Source organism: Schistocerca serialis, chromosome 2 (genome assembly GCF_023864345.2).
Source record: "Schistocerca serialis cubense isolate TAMUIC-IGC-003099 chromosome 2, iqSchSeri2.2, whole genome shotgun sequence".
Classification (NCBI taxonomy): Eukaryota; Metazoa; Arthropoda; class Insecta; order Orthoptera; family Acrididae; genus Schistocerca; species Schistocerca serialis.
This window is the reverse complement of record NC_064639.1, coordinates 665,777,894-665,800,672: the sequence shown is the minus strand read 5'-3', so window position 1 is coordinate 665,800,672 and position 22,779 is coordinate 665,777,894. Positions and strand designations below refer to the sequence as shown.

At 41.8% G+C, this 22,779-nt stretch overlaps 1 protein-coding gene across 1 annotated transcript in view; it reads left to right on the top strand.

Moving 5' to 3' along the window:
• LOC126457754 (uncharacterized) overlaps nucleotides 1-15,165 on the top strand; it is a 34,363-nt gene extending 19,198 nt beyond the window's left edge. The window contains exon 3 of the mRNA XM_050094310.1: nucleotides 14,469-15,165. Coding sequence (XP_049950267.1) covers nucleotides 14,469-14,891 — 423 coding nt within the window. The 3' untranslated portion in view covers nucleotides 14,892-15,165. The remainder of the gene's footprint in view (nucleotides 1-14,468) is intronic.
• Nucleotides 15,166-22,779: the final 7,614 nt, after the last annotated feature.

Below are 22,779 nucleotides of genomic sequence, written 5' to 3'. Positions count from 1 at the left end.
TATTTGAGAAGTGAAAGCATATATATGGCATTTTCTGTTGAAAAGCCTTTCTGATAACCAAATTGATATTTTGTTAGTACTTCATCTTTACAAATATGTGAAGCTATTCTTGAATACACTACTTTTTCAAGAATTGTGGATAAACTTGTCAGAATTGAGGTTTGGTGGTAGTTGTTAGCATCAGACGTATCCCCTTTTTTTATGCAGTAGCATATTTCAGTCTGTCCGGAAAAGTGCCCGGTTTCAGTGAGCTACTAAGCATGTGGCTGAGAATATATTTATCTGTTGGGAACAAGCTTTTAATATTCTGTTGGAAATGCCATCAATTCCATGCAAGCTTTTACTTTTGAGTGAATTTAATATTTTCCTAATTTCAGGTGGAGAGATGGAGTGAATTTCAGTTTTATCAAATTGCATAGGTATTGCCTCTTCCATGTACAGCCTTGTATTTTCTAATGAACAGCTGGATCCTATTTTCTCGACAACACACAAAAAAATGATTAAAAATATTTCTACTTCTGACTTTTTGTTTACAAACTTTTCATTCAGTTTGATACAAATAGTCCTCTTGTGCTCTTGGTTGTCTTGTTTCCCTTTTAACAATATTCCAAATTGTTTTAATTTCATTATCAGTGGTGCTAATCTCAGACCTAATGCACGTACTTCTGGTTGACTGTTTCTGGATCATAACTCCTTCTAGCTATAAGATAAATTTCCCTTTTCTGTTTGCAAGGTATTTTTATCCCTTTAGTAAGCCATGGCTTTTTAGATGATTTCTTACAATTATTTTTCACTGTTCTCTTTGGGAAACTGTTTTCAAATCTACTCATAAAGGTATCATGAAACAGGTTAAATTTTAAATTAACATCAGGTTCCCTGTACACCTCAACCCAGTCTAAAGGTTGCAACCTTTCCTTGAAATTTGCAGTTGTTCAATCATTAATTGAATGCACTTTTTTGGAGGGCTGTAAAATCTACATTGACATCCCCAAAATAATAATCTGCTTCCCTGTGTCTGACAGATAGCACAACAAAGAATCCAAGTTACTAGAAGTAACTAAGAATTTTCCTACGGGGACCTATACACAGCTACAATTATAAAAGTACCATTATTTAGTTTAAGCTCACAGCCATGCGCTTCTGTATGTTGCTCTACACAAAATTGTTTAGTTTCTAAATTTTTTGCACTATGGTAAGTTTAATATATACTGCAACTCCTCCTCTCTCCATAGGCTCTACTTACATGTGATGAAAGCTTATATTCACCAAATTTTGCCTTTTCATACCTGTGGCTGTGCAATATTCCACCCTCAGTTTCTAAATCTTCTAAACAAACAAGAAACTCATCTACTTTGTTTTTTAATCCCATGATATTCTAATGCAGTATACTAACGTTATTGTTCTGTGTACTTATATAAGAATCTTGTGATACTTTAACATCTCAAGTACTTGCTTGTCTGAGCTTCTCGTTAAGCTTAATTTTGTTCAATGTTGAATCCTTGGACACTGATCTTAGCCTGAAAAAGAGGTACTCCCATGAGCTTCAGTGCTACCCACCCCAATCCCCTTCCCCCCTGCGGGTTCGGGGGTAAGAATAGGCCTGCGGTATTCCTGCCTGTCGTAAGAGGCAACTAAAAGGAGTCTCAAATGTTTCGGCCTTATGTGATGGTCCCCTGTCGGGTTTGACCTCCATATCTCCAAATTTTTCCGAAGAGCGAGCCGATTGGAGAAGGGCGCCTTACTTGGTGCATTGTGTCCATCTTGCGTTGAGAACTTTCGCCAGCTTATTCGTCGTTGCATTGCAGTCCTGCCCGCTCTCCATCTCTTGGGCATGGATACGCTCCTGCGTGCACTTCCTGCCCAGCAATGTGCAGGGCCACTTTCTATACTGACAGCGACCATGGACCACATGTCACCTAACATCCAGCACGGTAACCAGTCCGTTGTGGTGGGGCCGCCATGTACCCTGTTGGTTGTAGCCCCCTGACCACACAGGGATCGCTCTACTGATGCCTGCGCCGTTAACTCCCCACGTATGCCAAGGAGTAGATGCCCATCTCCCTGGGGCATCGGGACTCCTGGCAATGGCCATCCTGCCAGGTGGCCTTTGCTGTGGCTGGGTGGCGCCCGTGGGGAGGGCCCTTGGTCGGAGTAGGTGGCATCAGGGTGGATGACACGCAGTGAAGCGTGGCACATCTTCTCTTGCTGGTGGCCAGCCACCAGCAGTCTCTAAGCGTTCGAGGGCCCATTTTAAAGGTAACGTTTATGACCCCAAATCGTTCCCCTCCCTCGCCACACCATGGGAGGAACGAAAGGCATTGAATGAAAGTGAGACTTATTCGCCCAGATATCTTGTCTGTACCAGAGCTGATGGGGACTCTTTTATGTCCGTGAAGCCTCAGTTCTTTGTAGAGCATTTAGAGGACAAGTTTGGGGAGGTGGAGGGCTTGTCCAAGATGCGGTCCGGATCGGTGTTGATAAAAACGGCATCCCCCGCCCAGTCGTGGGCCTTGCTCGCTTGTACTAAGCTGGGGGATGTCTCCGCAACTATCACGCCCCATAAAAGTCTGAATATGGTCCAGGGCATTATCTTCCACAGGGATCTCCTTTTACAGTCCGATGACGAGCTGCGCGCCAACTTGGAGCGACGAGGTGTCCATTTCGTCCGGCGCATCCACTGGGGTCCGAGGGATCATCAAGTTGCCACCGGTGCCTTCATCTTGGCCTTCGAGGGTGACACATTACCTGAGAAGGTCAAGGTGATGGTGTACTGTTGTGATGTCAAGCCCTATATCCCTCCCCCGATGCGGTGCTTCAAGTGTTGGAAGTTCGGCCATATGTCTTCACGCTGTGCTTCCGACCTCGTCTGTCGCGATTGCGGTCAACCATCCCATCCTGATCATCCCTGTGCCCCGCCTCCAATCTGTGTGAACTGTGGTGCGCACCATCCGCCTTGCTCGCCAGACTGTCCGATTCTGCAGAAGGAGCGGAAGAACATGGAAATCAAGAGTCTCGACCGCCTGACGTACACTGAGGCGAAGCGGAAATATGATCGGCTTCATCCAGTGCGCATGACATCTTCTTATGCCGCAACTGTCACTCCTGCTACAGTTCCATCCGCTCCAGTCAGCTATCAGAGTCGAAGGCCCACACCTGCCCCCTTGATGGTGGGGGGCACTAAACTCACTGTTGCTCCTGCTCCATCTGCTTCAGGAGCAACACCTCCCCCCCCCCCCCCCCCCCCCCCCCCAACCATCGGGGACATCAGTTCCCCCTTCCCAGCCGGAGAAACGTAAGTCTTCTTCAGCTCCTCTTGCCAGGAAGGGATCCCTTGGGGATCTCTCTTCACAAGTTCCGACCGGTACAAAAGCGGACAGCCGCAAGTGGCTCAAACAACCACCGGTCCCTGGTTGTAGGGCCTCACGGTCGTCGTCTGTCCCTGAGACTGACCCAGTGAAGCCCTCCCAGCCTGACCCACCAAAGGCACAGCGAGAGAAACAGAAGAAGAAGAAAGTCTCCAAGGCTAACGACGTTGCGGTGGCACCCATCCCACCGCTTCCTACAAGCTCTGCGTCGGAGGACGAGGTGGAGATTCTGGCGTCCGCTGAGGACCTCGATCTCGCCGGTCCCTCAGACGCCTTGGATAGCGCTAGCACCGGTGCTCAATTGGAGGCAGCAGGTGACCCAGTGGCGTAATCTGCCTTCCAAGTCCCGTGACGCCTTACTTAGACATGGACAATGCCATCCTCCAGTGGAACTGCAGCGGTTTTACCACCATCTAGCTGAGCTCCGACAACTTATCAGCCTTCACCCTTTCTTCTGCATTGCTCTTCAGGAAACTTGGTTTCCAGCAATGCGAACCCACGCCCTGCGTCGGAGGACGAGGTGGAGATTCTGGCGTCCGCTGAGGACCTCGATCTCGCCGGTCCCTCAGACGCCTTGGATAGCGCTAGCACCGGTGCTCAGTTGGAGGCAGCAGGTGACCCAGTGGCGTAATCTGCCTTCCAAGTCCCGTGACGCCTTACTTAGACATGGACAATGCCATCCTCCAGTGGAACTGCAGCGGTTTTTACCACCATCTAGCTGAGCTCCGACAACTTATCAGCCTTCACCCTTTCTTCTGCATTGCTCTTCAGGAAACTTGGTTTCCAGCAATGCGAACCCACGCCCTCCGTGGTTATTATAAGAACCGGGCAGCTTATGAAAGGGTGTCTGGTGGCGTCTGCATATATGTCCTTAACTCTCTTCACAGTGAGTTTGTACATCTACAAACAGCTTTAGAGGCTGTCGCTGTTCGGGTGTGGACGCCACAGGCTATTACCATCTGCAGTATTTACCTTCCACCGGATGGTGCTGTCGCGCAGCATGTCCTGGCTGCTCTGATAGCCCAACTGCCGCCACCTTTCTTGTTGCTGGGCGATTTCAATGCCCACAATCCTCTATGGGGTGGGACTGTCTCAGATGACCGTGGTCGTGCCGTGGAGCATTTGTTGGCTCAGCTCGACCTTAGCCTCTTGAACACCAGTGCTCCCACGCATTTCAGTGTGGCCCATGGCTCGTTCTCGGCCATCGACCTCTCTTTGCTGTTGCAGCCCCGGACTTGTCCCATCCCTCCACTGGAGAGTGCATCCTGACCTGTGTGGTAGTGACCATTTTCCCATCTATTTGTCACTGCCCCAGTGTCATTCTTCTGGGCGCCTGCCCGCTGGGCTCTCCACAGGGCTGACTGGCCGGGTTTTACTTCCGCGGCAACCATTGAGTCTCCCCCACAGGGTGACATTGACAAGGTGGTCCGTGTCTTAACCACGTCAATCATTTCGGCGGCTGAGGCTGCCATACCCCGCTCTTCTGGACTCCCTCGGAGGAAGGCTGTACCCTGGTGGTCGCCGGAGATTGCTGAGGCTATTCGCGACCGTAGGCGGGCCCTCCAGCGTCATAGGCGGCACCCGCCTCTCGACACCCTCATCACCTTTAAGAGGCTCCGTGCCTTCGCCCGTCATCTTATTACACGGCGTAAGCAGGAGTGCTGGGAGTGGTATGTCCCATCCTTGGGCTCCCGTGTCTCCCCCTCACTCGTGTGGTCCCGGATACGGCGGATTTATGGACACCAGACCCCTATGGGTGTCCCTGGGATCTCCTTGGACGGCGCTGTCTGCACGGACGCTGCTGCCATTGCTGAACACCTTGCTGCGCACTTTGCTAAGAGCTCTGCGACTGCAACTTATCCCCCCGCCTTTCGCTCTCTCAAGGAGCGAGCCGAGCAGACGCCGTTATCGTTCCGCACGCGTCATTCTGAAAAATACAATGCTCCTTTCAGCGAGAGGGAATTCCTCGCTGCCCTCGCCGATTGCCCTGATACAGCACCAGGACCAGACTGCATCCACGCACAGATGTTGAAGCATCTCTCCAGGGACTGCCAGAGACACATCCTCACCATCTTTAACCACATTTGGAGCGAGGGCGTGTTCCCGTCGCAATTGCGAGAGGGTCTTATTGTCCCCATCTTGAAGCCCGGTGCGGACCCACTGGCGGTGGACAGCTATCGTCCCATTACCCTCACCAACGTTTTGTGCAAATTGCTTGAACGTATGGTGGGGCGGCGTTTGTGTTGGGTCCTTGAGTCGCGCGGTCTCCTCGATCCATCCCAGGGTGGCTTCCGTCGGGGCCAGTCTGCAGTGGACAATTTGGTGCAGCTGGAATCTGCTATTCGTACGGCCTTTGCCCGACGTCAGCATCTCGTTGCTGTATTTTTCAATCTGCGGAAGGCATATGACACCACATGGAGGCATCACATCCTCGCCACGTTGCATGAGTGGGGTCTTCGTGGTCGGCTCCTGGCTTTTCTTCAAACCTTTTTATTGCGCCGCTCTTTCCGGGTGCAAGTCGGTGCCGCCTCTAGTACATCTTATATACAGGAAAATGGGGTCCCGCAGGGCTCGGTGTTGAGCGTCTCCTTATTTCTAGTGGCCATTAATGGTCTGGCTGCTCGCCGAACGCAGGCTGCAAGTCGCCGTTCGCAAGGCTGCATCATGGGCTCTGACTCATGGTTTTCAGTTCTCTGCAGCCAAGACTCGAGTTATGCACTTCTGCAGGCGTCGGACGGTCCACCCTCATCCTGAACTTTACCTCGACGGCCACCTGCTTGGAATGGTGGACACTTGCCGCTTCTTGGGACTCGTGTTTGATGCCCGCCTCACATGGGTTCCTCATATTACTCAGCTGAAGCAAAAATGCTGGCGGCACCTCAATGCCCTCCGCTGCCTTAGCCACACGTCTTGGGGTGCAGATCGCTGCACGCTGCTGCGATTGTACAGAGCCCTTGTGCAGTCCCGGCTTGATTATGGGAGCCTGGCCTATGGGTCTGCATCACCCTCAGTGTTGAAGTTGTTAGACCCCATACACCACTGTGGGGTTCGGCTTGCAACTGGTGCGTTCCGTACAAGCCCCGTGGATAGTCTACTGCCAAAGGCCGGGGTTCCCCCGCTGCGGATTCGCCGCCATCGACTGCTCGCCGACTATGCTGTCCACGTGCATTGCTCGCCGGGCCATCCCAATCATCGCCTGCTTTTCCCTGCCATGGTCCTCCATCTGCCCGAACGGCGACCTAGGTCTGGGCTTGCCATAGCTGTCCGCGTCAAGTCCCTCCTGCGGTCGGAACTGGGGTCATTCCCTCTTCTGCCTCCCTTCCGGGTCCGTGCACCTACGCCTCCCTGGTGTTTGCCCCAGCCGTCCGTCCGTCTGGACTTGGCGCAGGGACCCAAGGACTCGGTTCCGCCTGTGGCCCTCCGTCGCCGTTTTCTTGCGCTCCTCGCCTCATTTCCGGGCTGTGATCCTGTCTGCACTGACGGTTCCCTGGTTGATGGTCGCACTGCCTACGCTTTTGCTCATGCTGCCCATGTTGAACAGCGCTCCTTGCCGGCTGGCTGCAGTATTTTTACTGCAGAGCTGGTGGCCATATTGCGCGCTCTTGAGCATATGCGTTCCTGCTCAGGTACGTCCATCGTCATCTGCAGTGACTCCCTGAGCAGCCTCCAGGCCATCGACCTCTGCTATCCCTCTTCTCCTCTGGCGTCCTATATTCGGGAGTCTGTTTCCACCATTACCCACGCTGGTCGTTTGGTGGTCTTTGTTTGGACACCAGGTCACGTTGGCATCCCAGGGAACGAACGTGTTGACAGGCTGGCCAACGGGGCGATCGACGCCCCAGCTTTGGAGATCGGCCTTACGGTTCGTGATCAGCAGCTGGTGTTGCGCCGTCAGGTGCTTGGGATGTGGTCTGTTGAGTGGCGTGGCATGACAGCCCCGAATAAACTGTGGTCTGTCAAGGAGACGACCGATGTGTGGCGTTCCTCCCTGCGGGCTTCTCGCAGGGACTCTGTAATCCTGTGTCGGCTGCGCATCGGCCATACCTACCTGACGCACGGCCATCTTTTGCGTTAGGAGGATCCCCCTCCTGTGTCGGTGTGGGTCCCGGCTGACGGTCGCCCACATTTTATTGGAGTGTCCCCGACTGCACACCCTCCGGCGGTCTTTTAATCTCCCGGGCACTTTGCCTTCGATTTTATGCGACGATGCCTCCATGGCTGACAATGTTTTACATTTTATCCATGGTAGTCCTTTTTATGGTTCCATTTAGGGGGGTCCTGCACCTTTCCCTTTCTGTGTCTTTTGTCCTCACGTCTCTCAATGTTTGTTTCTGTTTTTGTGTGTCGTCGGATGGTTGACTCTTTCCCTTTTTTTGTTCTTGTGGTCAGTCAACCAGTCTCCGGCCATCTTCTTTTCTTCTGTTTCTTTTTGTCTGGTGTTCATCTGTACTCTTCGTGTTTGTAGTGTTCGTTACCGCATTTGTGTTCTTTTAGGGCCTGGGGGGGAGTCTCCTTCCCCTTGGGGTTTTACCTGCTTCGTGCATTTATGTCTCGCCTGTTTTTGGACTGGGGGACTGATGACATTAGCTGTTTAGTCCCCCTTAAACGTCCCAATAACCACCACCACCCAATCCCCTTAAAGATTTTGCTATCATCCTGACCAATTTACCCTTCCCTTTCCTGTTGAGATGCAGGCCAAGCCTTGTGAAGTCCCAACTACCAATAGCACCAACAGGAACCAAACAGATGCCTGTCCAAGTAGCCACCCAAAGCAGCTCCATATTGACGCTCCTGACAGAGCTGTTCAGTTGGGCTCGAGCATACCACATGACAGCAGGATGTCCATTTTCAATTATGTAGCTTCTGTAAGTGACAGTGTTATGACTGATAATTCACAAGTTGGATATACTTTCAACAATCACTTCTTAAATGTAGTAGCAAAAGGATTAAAAGTTTAAGTTTGAAGAAGCAAGAGAATATATTAAAAATGTCATTTGACAATACTTTAAGTAAGTGGAAGTAGCGTCAATATTCTTCACTGAAATTAATAGAATTACAAAAATTCTGGAAAACAAAAGCTTATGTGGTGTTGATGGAATTTCGGATAGAATTCTGAAAAGCTGTTCCAACTTAATATGTATTGTCCTTAGTGATACATGCAATGCTTTACTGATGCACAGAATTCTTACATGTAGTTTAAAATATTCAGTTTGTAGCCTACCCATTACCTGTACAATATGCCCTTCATAGCTGCAACTCTGTCGAATCTGGCTGAAAAGTTGGTGGTGGTGATTATATACTACTAATAATGTAGTCCACACTGAAAATTTGCAGTAAACACTTTACTTGCACTTACATGTTGAATAAACTTCTGCTTATGGCCATATTGAGTCTCATCTATTATAATTACAGTACAAATAAATGGAAAACCATAAGCTATAGTGAGTGATATCCAACAATATGTAACATTTAGTAACTTGACACTATTATAGTTAAACATTGAAGTCCATGTATGGCAAACATGCATCATTAACAGTCACTGAATAAAGTTCTTAAATCACTGTCTATGAAATATAATATTTATATCAATACAAAAACTTCATGCACAGCAAATAACTATTGGAAATAAAACTGTTTGTAGTCTGATCCTATTGTCACAGTAGATGATGGTCATTATTGAAGTTTTACACTGCAATGAAAATAATTACCAAATTCACAGTCAGTCATTGAAGACCGTCACTAAATCATGACGGGGAAAATCCCAAACACAAAATTTAAATAAAACACTGTACACTTTCCACCTGATAATCTGTACTAAATCATCTGCAATACATTTCCCCGTGTTGGGGGGCATAGGCTTTTCTTCTTTCAAACTCATCACAGACTTAAAATGGCTTCCAACATGCCTTAATAATTAAAACTGAAGTTAGCTGTTGTTGTTTACTGGATTTTTACAAATTAAAATTAAAGATTTACTTTTCTGAGTAACTGAATAGTAGATGATGATCCTATTTGATAAGGACTTTCAGATATAGAATAATTTCTGTTGAGTTTATGCTGGTTAGTTTGCCTAGTTACAGGTTTCTGTTTCAGTAACAATGTTAATTACTCCAGAATTAAATGAGTGCAAGTGTTGCTAACATATTTCTGTTGCTGACTGTATGAATGCCTTATTTATTTCTATATATTTTTCATCTACTTTATCAGGAAGCCACTATTCAGTTATACGTTTACATACGAACAACGATAACAAAATCTGAAATTAAAGATTCTTTTTTGTAATTAATATGCAAAGGAAAGCAATAGATGATAAAATTAAGTTGGATAAGCCCTGATGCAATATTTGAGATTTGTAGGTGTTGTGCACGTATGATGTAAATTACAGTATAGAATAAATCTCAGGATTTTCAAGGGAAAAAAGTAAAAATAATTTGAGGAGGAAGAAAAACTCAGCAGCTGGAAAGAATCCACCAGCTTTAGGGCAAATTGTATCATCAGATGGTAGTTTTTGTGATCTTTCGTAGGAGTTTAATTGTGTAGATCATGTTGCACTCATAGAAAAACTTGAGTTTTATGGAATTGGTGGCTTTCTGCACAGCTGGTTTGCATCATACTTAACAGACAGAATGCAAAAGGTTGTGTTGATTAATTCAAACAATGTTGGAAGGGTAGAAAATTTAGTGACCGAGGAGAAATTACAAAGGCAGTCCCATAGGGTTTCAATTTTGGGTCTACTGCTATTCCTTTTATACAGGTTGAATCATCCAAAACTTGCACCACAAACACTGCGAAAATGGAAAGTACTACTGATGTGCTGTTTTCACAGAATGGATTGGTAGTCAGTGGCTCACAGCGTTAGCCAATCAACAGATTGTGATAATACTTAGAAAGTGTATTTTTGTGCAAACATACACTTTTTAAATGGAACAATGCCTATTGACATTAACAATATACAAGTAGGATAAATTAGAATGTCACGGGTGTGCATTGCGGATCCTAGTGTGTGTCATTTACAAGGTATCGTATTTTTAAAAGTTCCCATACCAACACTTGTACAATACCTGTGGTATCGCAAGCCAAAGAACAACACATGTGCATACACTAGATGTGCGGATTCTGACAGTAATGAGACAGTTGACCATCACAGCTTGTGTTCAAAACGACCACCAGCAGTGGCAATATGTGCTTCCAGTCTGGCACAGAAAGATGCTGCACATGTGCTAGCATTTCAGTGAAGATGTACAACCAGGCAGCAGCATTACATCATTGAGTGTGGTTGATATGCCATTGTAGACAGCATCTTTCAGCTTTGTCCAAAGAAAAAGGTCTATGTGCTGTAAATCCTGGAAAGAAACCAGCCAAGGAACAGGTCCTCTGTGTCCAACCAAACAATTTGGAAACAATTCATGAAGACATGCTGTAGTACTTTGTGCACTATGGGCTGGAGAGCCATAATGTTGGTACCACAGCTTAGTCTGTAGAGGTACATCTTCTAGCATCCGCAGAAGGTGATCTATTGGGAGCTGTGATACTTTTCTGCATTCAGTGTTATGTTGTGGAAAACAGACCTATGAGCTGATGGTTCACTATCCCACAGCACGAATTTGCACTCCATGGATGCTGATATCCCACCTGACAAAGCCAACAGGGATTGTCAACAGACCAGTAGTATGTGTGTTTGAGCAGTTTATCAGTCCATGATTGGTAAATGTGACTTCATCACTAAACAAGGCACATAATACATCTGGAATATCCTGTCGTAAAGTCCATGTACAAAAGTTAACATGATTCTCGTAATTGTTTCCATGCAGCTCTTGGTGGAGAGAGATGTGACAGGCATGGCACCTATGTTGACAGAGAATGCATAGGACACTTGCCTGACTCTTGCCATTTCCTCGTACAATTGTATAGGAGCTAAGGTACAGATCAACTGCAACGGCAACAAAAACATTAACTTGCCCCTCTTCTGTCATCACTTGTTTCTTTCTGTTATATTGTCTAGCTGGTACACTACCACTGTGACATAACTGGCTGAAGAAATTCATAAAATAATTGCCAAGTTGGTTGATGTCTATTGGGATATTGTGCCACATACACTGTATAAGAATAAACTGCGTTCTTCCTACATTCTCCATACACCATGAGTATCTTAACCTTTCTAACCTGACAAATCTCATCATCCACTCATAACCTATTGCTTAGACTGTCATACACTGATTGACTGGCAAGTCACAATGTACTCATGGAACACACAAGCACACTGTAAGTAAACATAACAGCAGCGTACCTAGCAACTACGCAGGTTTACTGGTACAAACAAGTGCTGGTGTGGGAATTTTTCAAAATAAAATATCTCATAAACAGCTCACACTAGAATCCTGCAACAAGCACTACTGACATTCTAATTTACCCTACACTTTTAATTTTTTAATGTCAATAGGCATTGTTCCATTAACAAAAGTATATGTTTGCACAAGAAATAAACTTTCTAAGTATTATTCCAATCTGTTTATTGGCTAAAAATACAAGCCCCTGAATACCAATTCATTCCGTGAAAACTGCACATCAATAGCACTTTCCATTTCTTTGAGTTTTGGGTGATTCACCTTGTGTGTGACTGACCTTCCAATTAACATTAAACAAGCAGAATTGGTACTTTTTGCAGATGATAGTAGTGTTATTGTAAATCCCAGTAGAGTGAAAGCAACAGAAGAGATGGTAAATAATATAAGAATTATAAAGTAGTTTGCAGAAAATTGACTTTCCCAAAATTTTGAAAATCACACTAATTCAGTACTGTACAACAAATAATCATGCCAACGATTCATATAGCACATGAACAGGAGTCAGTAAATAGGATAGAATGCTCGAAATTTTTGGGTGTACATACTCATAAAAACTTGAACTGGAAGAAGAAGCATATTACTAGGCTTCTCAAACAATTAAGTTCAGCTTCTTTTTCTCTTCATGTAATTGCTAATCTTGGAAGCAAACAAATCAAGCTCCTGACATATTTTGCATATTTCCACTGAATAATGTCTTATGGAGTAATTTTCTGGGATACCTCACCACTTGGAAAGAAGGTATTGATTGCACAAAAGCGAGCAGTAAGAATAATATGTGGTGTTTACCCATGGATGTCACGTAGGTTCCTCTTTGAGGAGCTAACCATTTTATCTGTGCTGTCACAATACATTTATTCGCTAATGAAAGGCATCATAAATAATCTAAACAATGTGAGAAAAACAATTATGTCTCTCTTCAATACTAGAGAGGAAAATAACCTTTATTACCCGTTAGTAAAACTGTCAGAGTCTCAGAAAGGAGTTCAGTATGTAGCAACAAAAATTTTTGATCATTTGCACACTAATAAAACATGTCTAACAGATAGCAAAACAAACAAGTTTTAAATCTAACTTGAAATCATTTCTCCTGGACAAATGCTCCTATCCCATTGATGGATTTGTTCTTACAAACTGGTAGCCAGCAGAAAAAGAAATAACTTGTTTCTGAGAGTACCTACGTGAGAAGGACCAAAAATGTGTTCATTAGTATTAACATGAATCATGTATACATATAGTGTAAACTGTCTCATTCCATGTAATTTTCATAAACGGATCATTCAAATGATATTTTGATAAAATAAATCATTCAAATTATCTACAGAACATGTAACCAACTCCCAGCATATCCCAGCTGCCTTCCATCTGTGATACAGCGAAATATTGCCTCTGTTCCATGTCATCTCTATCCCAGTTTCACCAGTCCTATTTCTTTCTTCTTCTTTTTCCTTTGTTATTTCTTCTGCTAAATTTTTCTTTAATGTTCCTCCATTGTCACCAGACACATTAACTTCCTTCCAAGTCATTATTCCTACTGTACCATTACCATTTCTTTTGTAAGAATGTCATTACTTCCTTTTTACAGGAACAATATACTTATTATGTTCATTAGTATAGCTGCTGTTAAGCTGTGGAAAATCCAGGATGGAATAACAGCTGTATGAATTATGGTAGATTGATACTTATGACATAAAGGAGATACTGAGTGGCAGGCATGCACATTTAAAAGTAGACTGTTGATATTATTTGGCTATTGCACACAGACTGTCATCAGATGAAGGAGTGTATGCACAGCTCTCGCATACATGTCTGCTGTCATTTCCAACTGCCGTGGCTCCAGTCTACTTTTAAATCTGCCTGTATGCCGTTGAGTGCCACCTCTATATAGTGACTATAACGAGTGTCATTATTCTCATGTGTACATAATATGCTAGCACATTACAATGTCAATTATAAAAGGAATCTGGGTTCCTAGCTAGATATAAGAGAGAGTCAAAGATGCATTACTGTTTGGCATAAAATAAATGCATAGACAAAATATTGATGTGGCACACACAAAAATTAAAAGGAATGAAGAAGAAATGCTGAGATTGTCTGGCAGTAGAGACAACTCTCGTATAAACCAAATCGAGAGGTATCTGCCGTCTTGTTCACTTGAACCTTGAAAATAATGAAAGTAACTTTTCTGCTTGAAAGTAGCCTTTTTCTTTATTGGTTTGCTAGTTTTTGTTCATGTTTTTGTTTATATTTTATGTTTTAGTTTATATTTTATGTTTTAATAATTTTTATGACTAATTTGACATTAAGTGGCTATTAGAATACAGTAAAAGTATTCCAGGCAAGATCCTTTTACATTTAGTTAACATGTGTAATTAACAGTCAGTGCAGTATCTCATCCAGGTCATAGTTAAGCTGCAGTAGTTTCCAGTTTCTTAGCTGAACTTTTTAAACAGGTCTGTAAGCACACTGAAATATAATCATAAATCCTTTGTAACATAATGTCCATGCAGAAAGAGTTGCAAGGAGAATATGGCAGAAATTTAATAAGTCTTATGCAGTTAATAAATTAAGCATGACACTCACCTGGTGTGTAAAACAAGTGTCTTTCAATTGGAATACACCATAGGTAGATTCGTAATTAACATTGTACTCAATTTCTTTTATTTGTTTTTTTTTTCCCTTAATGCCCATTTTTGTGTCATTGTTAATATCTAGAATATCATTTACAACTTCACTTATGTGTGTCTTCTTTCTTTTCTAGATTATCACGTGCCTTGAATGCCACAAGAAGACAATAATTTCTTCCAAGAAGCCATTCACCAATTTGTACAAAGCTAAAGAATCGGAATCAGCCCCTGAATATAATGAAACACAGACACCAAGCAAGAAGAAAAAGAAAAAGAAACGTGATCCATTTGCTGGGCTAAAACCCTCTGTTTGCACCCCTCTTTCCACCAAAATTAAGAACAGTCCAGTAGGAATTTCTAGTCCTGCGCGGAAAATAAATTCGAAAAGTTCAACTGCTGGAAGTGTTTCTGTGAGACAAAAGAGTACTCCTCTTAGTACCAAGACTGGTTACAAGAGTAGAATAAAGAACACAAATACTCTGCAAAAACTTCTAGCAAATAGCTCTAAAAAGCAAAAAGTGTCTTCACTGAAAGTGTTCCTGGACTCTGTGACCTGACTGGCTGTTTTGCCTCTGTGTATAAAATATAAATATTGAGAGTATTCTTTACATATTCCGTTATTGTTGGGTATTGAAAATCCTTCACAAATTTCTGAAATATTGTAAATACTGCTAAAGAAAATTCTAGTTACATTGCAGAAGATAAGCTTGAATGGCTCAGTATACACAATGACAGCTAAGATTAGTATTATATCTTCACTTTATGAAGTGTTACGGTGCGTAGGCTGATAGGAGTCACTGCATCAATAAAAATCAAAAGGCTGTAAATGACTATGGAATGATATTCTCTCATTTCCAGTTGCTACCAAGCTTAGCTTTCAAAAGTGAGTGCTGGCCCACCAATATTGTTGTAAACATACTGTTTCCAAATTAACTCTGCTGTGCCAGTTTGTGACATGTGAAGCTGTTTGTTATGTATTTATATTGAAAATGAGTGATGGATGTGATGCTACTACATTGAGGCTGAGACTCTCAACTATTTCGATGCCTGTCCATGGAAAGAGAGCTGTGATTCAGAACCAGCCTCACAAAATGATGCTAAATGTCATAAAATGCCATGGTGTTAAAAAACAATACAGTGAACTGCTACATCTGCTTGCTCAATCTATAAAGCCTACACAGGAAAAAGCCGGGCTGTCTTGGCTATCCAAGACAAGTATTTTAGTAAGTGCGTTTGATTTTTGCCAAATCACTTCACACAGATTCGTCAGAAACAGTCTATAAAGTTTGTAAGGGTGTTTAAAGTTAGATTATGCTGAGAAATACTAATAAAGAAAAAAATTTTATACTTTGTGCTTCTAAGGTATTTAGCATTGAAGTTGCCCAATCAAGCTGTTGTGCACTTACATTCAAGCCGCCTGCTAGATAAAATTAGTGTGAGTTGCAGATAAAATTAGTGTCAGTTGTTCTCATAGCCTGTATGATAGTGCATGAGATTGCACGGCCTCTGGCTCGGGTTCAATCTTTACCACTGTTCCAGATCCAATCTTTGTTTCGAACTCTTGTTCAGTTTTAGGAAACCAAATGAAGAACACACTTGGTGACACCCTGTCTCCTGCGGCTTGCTTGAATTTGTGCGTGCAACCAGATGATTGGCTAACTTCAATGCTAATTAACTCAAAATGGTGCAATGCATTTAATTTTATCGTAAAAATCATTTCTCATCACACAAACCCTGAATCATCCTTACAAGCTTTTCAGACAGTTTATGACTATCCTGTACAGAAGTGTAGCTACATATTGTATGGATTATGTGATCTACTATTACCTGATTTATAGATGGAGTCATGAATGGCAGCGGGCCAGTTTAGGCTCGTTCTGTGCATCTGACATGACATGACACCCTTCGACAGCCAATGGACATTCAGTAGTTTTCTCAGCACTCTGCAGTGAAATTTTGGCCATTGCAAGTGTACACTGTGATTGTCAGTTATTTTGTGAATTTTTATTCAGCTTGTTGCGATTTGTCATGGCTGATGGTGGTGGGAAGTGACAAATTCTCCATTAACAAGTGAGAGACATAATTTACAGGATACACACTTTCTTCAAGCACGAAGCAGAAAACAGTGGACGTAACACGAATGTTGGCAGATTTCAGGAACACTATGCAGAAACGAGTGGCATTAGCTCCAGAAGCATTCAGCGAATTGCCAGTGATGGTAATTCATCAGTCCAGACTGCTAAGGAAACATCACAGTTGTCAGAAGCCTGATGTGAATTTAGATGATTTTGACAAAGATTTTCTAAAATGGATTGTGCTCAAAGTGCACGAAACCATAAATTTTAAAGGCAGTGCTACCCATGAAGAACTCTGAAAAACATTAGATTCAACTATGTAAATACGAACAATGGAAGGAAATGTTTCATGGAATATTGTAATATCACTTCTTCAAGGGTGAGGTTTTTAAGTATTATTCTTGAAATAAGAAAATTTGGCAATCAGAACATTTTTTACTTGGATGAAACATCCATAAACCAGAATCATCCAAGGAAACTGCTATGGTTTGTGTGGCTTTAAAGAACCAGTTCATAAAGATGGGCAAATAATTGTGCTTCACACTGCTTATGCTTCCAGATTCATTCCAGAAAGCAAATAAGTGTTCTGGACAAAAAAGAGCAATTCAGGGGATTACAATTCTGAAATTAACTCTGAGACATTTATATTATCATTTAGGAAACAATTTCTCCCTTGCCTGAAAACTCAGCATTTATTATGGACAATGCGAGTTATCATTTAGTTGTTTAAAAGGCTCCCAGAACAGGTACAAAGGCCGATATCATGCTGTGGCTTGCAAGTAAAAAGATACTGAACACTCCCAACCAAACTCAGGCTGAATTAGCCTTCATAAGCCTTGAGTAAATGTTTATGAGATTGACTGTATTGCGCAAGAACATGGATGTAAAGTTTTGCATTTCCCACCATATTATTGCCAGTACAATCCAATAGAGCTCATATGGGCATAAGTAAAAGGAATATGTCACAGAACAAAATATAACATTTAAAACTGCTGACACAGAAAGGCATTTGCACGAAGCACTTGGTAGCATAACTCCTTCAGCGTGGGCTGAATGTGTTTGGCACATAGAATGGCTACAGGAGGAGGACATGGAGAGGGAAATTTTAATTGACAATCTGCTTGATCCCATCATTATCACTCTAAGACCGGATGAGTCAGATGCTGACAAGAAATTGAGTAATGTAGATGATGACAGTCGCGGCAATTGAAAACAATGAAAAGTGAGGCACACATACAATATTCATGTAGTCTTTTTTTCTATAGCTTCTCTTCCACACTCACAGCTCTGCTGGTAATATTGAGATATATTCTGTCTTTTGCAACTGTAATAAAATTCTTATTTATATCAGATGTGTTTTGCTTTATTTTGAAGCATCTTCAGTGGACCATATTTTGGCTTCTATATTGCCAACCCACGTGATTACCTGTCGTAGTTTTGTGCATTGCTGCGGTGCTAAGATTGTATTCAACATTTGTCCCGATTGATGTATATTTTAGCAAGTAATTGCTGCTTGTGTAAGACAGTCACACTCAAAGAAGTTTGTTTTTGAGAAAATTGCACTTCACTGACACTCATTGTATTTTAGTTTTTATGAGTCCACAATTCACTTTAAGTACTTTGTTTTGATTGAGGATGCTTTAAAATAAAGCAAAATATGTCTGGTCTAAGTAAAACATTAATTACAGTCACAAAAGATGGAAAATTTTCCAATGCTACAGATAATATTCTTGTGGTATTAAAATTATCCTCTTCAGAATGTTATGCAATGTGTAATTTGTGGTAGACTGTGTCCATATTGGCAGTAGCTACGCGCTGCACATGGCAGCAATTTTTTATTGTTTTATGAAAATAGTTATCTCTAAACTTTAATTTTGCCTTTGTGTACAAGCTTTTATACTTCAACATATGTAAAAGTTCGGGACAAAGCACAAATTGCAACTTCCTGTGCCAGACAACTTTCCATATCTTATTCCTTTCAATGCAGTCATCTCTTGTGGTAGTCATGTGGTGGTGAAGCTTATGAACTTTTTGGCATCTACATCTCTGTGTGTACCGCACCTGTTGTTTGCAACTGGCAATGCTGCAATCTCTGTCTGTGCCTTTACATTGAGCAGACCTACATGGCCCGCTGTCATTTATGGATTCAGCTATAGTGTACAATGATGTCAAAGTTTCTGCATTGGAGCTTTCTTCTCTTTTCATTCTTTAAAAGAGTTGTTGGTAAAATACAGCATGCATTAAATTACTTTAACAGTTGTATCATAAGAGATACTGTGCCTGACTTTTATGCTTTACAAAAAGTGGTATCAAATGACAGAAAATTGTTGCTGGTCTTACAGTGAAAGGTTGGATGAAGCTATGGTACTTACTGTGGGAAAAAACACACATCTACAGTTTGGGGCTAAATCTATGCAAGGGGCATCCACCATAGCCAAAAGAATTCCATGAATTTTGAAAAATGGTTTCAGGAACAAGTATGGCTGAACCTTCCTCACAGGTGGTGATTGTAGTGAACAGTGCACTGCATTATAATAGGCAGCTCGACAAAACAACGGTAAGATGTGGCTGTGATGGAGTGGCTGCACAAGAGGTCACCTGCAATGATAGCATGAGAAAGAAAACTCTCTTCTTCCTCATTCCGCTACACAAACCAGTGGAGAAATTGTATGCCATTGATGAAATGAGTTTAATTTAAGGTCATAAAGCTGTCCACTTACTGCAATTGGCTTGGGCAAAAATTAAGAGACATTTCAGAGAAAATAATGTAATTGGGGACATTTCCAATGAAAATCTACAGAAACTTGTACATGCTTTCCTTCAATCTGGCACTGCAGTGGACTAGGTAGGCTATTGTAATAAGATAGAACCCTTAGAAATGAAGTTTTAGATGAATAGTGGCATTACGGAAGCTGCCATTGATACAACTGTTCATGAGGGCACTGCTCATTTGAAAGATGATGAATTGGAACAATCCAGGATCGATGAATGTGTTGTTGGTAGTCCAGGGGAAACTAATAGCCTAGGGTGTATCTGTCCCAGTATGTTATGTTTCAATGTGTTCCAGTTTTCAGGTTGAATGCAATTAGATATTTTCTGGAAGAAAAAGAAACTCGTTGTCTGTCTAGTGTTGTTTAGGTGTTACTTCACTTTGTTGTGTAAGTGATACTTCCCTTTGAACTATATTTGTTTTAAATTCTTCATTTGTGTGTCAACAGTGTTCATAGTTGCCTTGTGATTATTAATGGTATTTGAAATATGTCTGTGCAACTACCAAAAAAAGTGTAAGTGACACTTCCAAATGTAAGCGAAGATCTGACAAAAATGCTATGACAGTATTTCATATGAATAAAACAAAATTTGTAAGACAAAAAAATATGCATTTTTAGTAGTAGCAAAGTGGCTTTCAGAGCCATTGAAAGCATTTCTAATTCAAATACATATAACATTTCTGTAGTCTTGAATTGTGTTACATCTGCTTTTGTCTATGAGTATGAAGACATTCTAACTACACTTGGCTAGGATGCCTGCGCAAAACAGCTGTCTGTACTGACTCAGGCCATTGCGTCATTCCATGTCAATTCAACCAATTTGAGAAAATGTTCCAGCTCATAGTCTCATATTTGGCTGAAATTTAGCACACCAATGCTACCAAGTGTGGAACACTCATGTACAAAATTTTAAGTTCCCCCGCCAATTAGTTCCAGAATTATGGCTTGTGAAAGAAGGTGGCGTGACCCAGAAATTGCAACCCGCATCTGGCAATCTGTCTTCAGACCCAACTTCAGGTCTTAATAACTTTGGAACTATTTCGCACAGTCCAGTGAAATTTTTACAACCCAGTAACATCCACTTAGAGAACACACACTATGAATCAAAATGACCAACAACATATTTCTGAGTGAAAATAAATATTCCAAAATGTGATTAAAAAAATGTAATACGTTAAAAGGTACATATTGTAGGTGCCCTCTATGCCAAATACAATTCACTCTAAAAGGGTATAAATTTTTTTGTGGTAAGCTTAATGTGGCCTAACACACACAGAACTCATCTTGCCCTTATCAGTCACACAAACAGAGTTACATGCACACGAAAATACAAAAATTTGAAAAATTCCCTGAAAAACATGGATTTTCTAAGTGTGGTAGCACAAAAGGGACAAGTGATATCCAAGCCAAATTTCAAACACTGCATAAGTAGACTATAATATTATATGTGGCAAAATTTCAACTTGTTATTGCAAGGCATTTGTGTACAATAAAAGTTGACAGAGCTGTATTTGGTTACATTTCTTTTAACACGATTTAGCAAGTAATAGTGATGATGCACACAGCTTGTTTCAGATAAAGCTGCAGCAATTGTTGGGAACCATAGGCAACAGAAAGTTAAAACAATGGTAGTTTTCAGGGACAGAATGAGTCATTGTTAGGCAGGAGCAACAAAGGAAACAAGCAACAATTGCAGGTTACTCATGTTTTTAAGATTCTAGTTCAGACTGGTCAGTACTGTTGTGGAAAGTCAGTGTGGAGGCAGAAGAGTGTACTAGTGGTGCTTTTGTTCAAACAAGTTGCAGTATTGGTAGAGCACAAGCATCTGACTGTAATAAAACAACATATGGAACAAAATGTAGCATTCGCTTTGTACTGTATGATCTGGATGAATCGGACCAAGATTTGTTGCTATGAAGATCCGGGATACACCCTGTGGGCACAAGAACTACAGTTCCAGGAAACTTTAGTGTAGCACAATCTCATGAATTTATTTTTGGATTAAAAGTATTTTCTGTTGGTACGAATTATGGTAAAAGATTTAAGAAAACAGAAAATAATATATATTTTACTGGTGTTTTACCCACTGAACATTAAACTATAGACATGGGTGTTAAATATTCTTGTACCATTTGTTATAAGTTGGTCAGTAAGATATTCTAATTGCAGCAGGTGCCTGGAATACATAGTATTTATTGTTGGCAAGCTTCCATCCTTGACATAAAGTATCACAGACGCTTGCATTGTTTTGTTACATTCAAACAATGTGCAAGGTGAATGATGATCGAGAATAACTGGCCGGAAAAATAAAGGGTGAAATTACGTAATACAGCAGAGATGAAATGTAGTCATACATTTATTGACTCTGATAAACCGAATTATTCAGATCATAACTTATAGTACTACACACATACCAACAGCTTTTAAACAGTTTCTCTAAAACTGCTACAATCTTTCCAAATTGTGTACTCTACTACTTATGAGCCCCCTCATTTTGCCCAAATGGAACTGACTACTCACTATATTTCTGTAACATTGTATACTACCATTAGATTCCTACACTTATATTCTTAGTCTTAGTTGCCCCCTACTGCCACTCATTCATTATTTATAATCAAGGCTACGTGAGGCAAAAGTTATCTGGATCTGCTCTCGTTTATATCTCAAATGCAAGTGCTACTGATCATTCTCTTCGAGATTTGACATTTTTGACCGCAGTGAAAAGTAAAGTTAATTTCTTCCAGCATTTAACACAAACCACATTCAGATATTCAGCAACTGCTATGCTGTAAAACTGCATGTCTTGGAAAATTTCTAAGTTGTGTAATGCCACCATCATAGCCTTATGTTCTCCTGTACAACAACTGTTAATTAAGCAAAACAGGAGATGGCTATCTTTAATGCTAATGCACAAATTGTTGCACTCTTTCCAACTTTAAAAGTTTCACATAGAAAAACCTGAAATCCTGATCTGGATAAGCACTTTGATACACAGTCCCATTCAGATTGCACTTTACCTGTTATAAATTGTTGTTATTGTTTATTATTAATGTCACTGAAGTAAAGTGCCATAGTGAGGGATGACTGGAAACAGCTGTAATGCCATTGATCTAAAGTAATTCAGTAACTAATACAGGTTTGTGTGTGGCACTGTCCAGATGCCTGTGCATAACAGGCAATTAAACTATTTTCGAGAAATCAAAGCAACTGATAGTGGAATCAATATACACTTTATTTGACTAGTTACTCATATTTTGGTATAAAACCCCTTTAAATACAATAAAGTGTCATTGCAGACATTCTGTGATATTTAGAAAATGGTTCAAAATTTTACTGTCTGTATTAGTAAAAGGTTACACATTATTTTTATAAAAAACAGATCTGTCCAAAAATACTCTTGTCCAATGATCTCTCATTTGCCTCTGGTGTCTGCTCTGTTCGGTTTCTCTGGCACACCACCTGTCCTGTCCTATCAGTAGAAAAACCTCCAGATCCCACAGTCAACCATCTTGACAATTGACTCATGTGAATAGTCATTTGGCCAAGCTTTCAGAAATTCGGCATGTTGTCATCCTCCTGTTTATCATCTTCTTGATAGG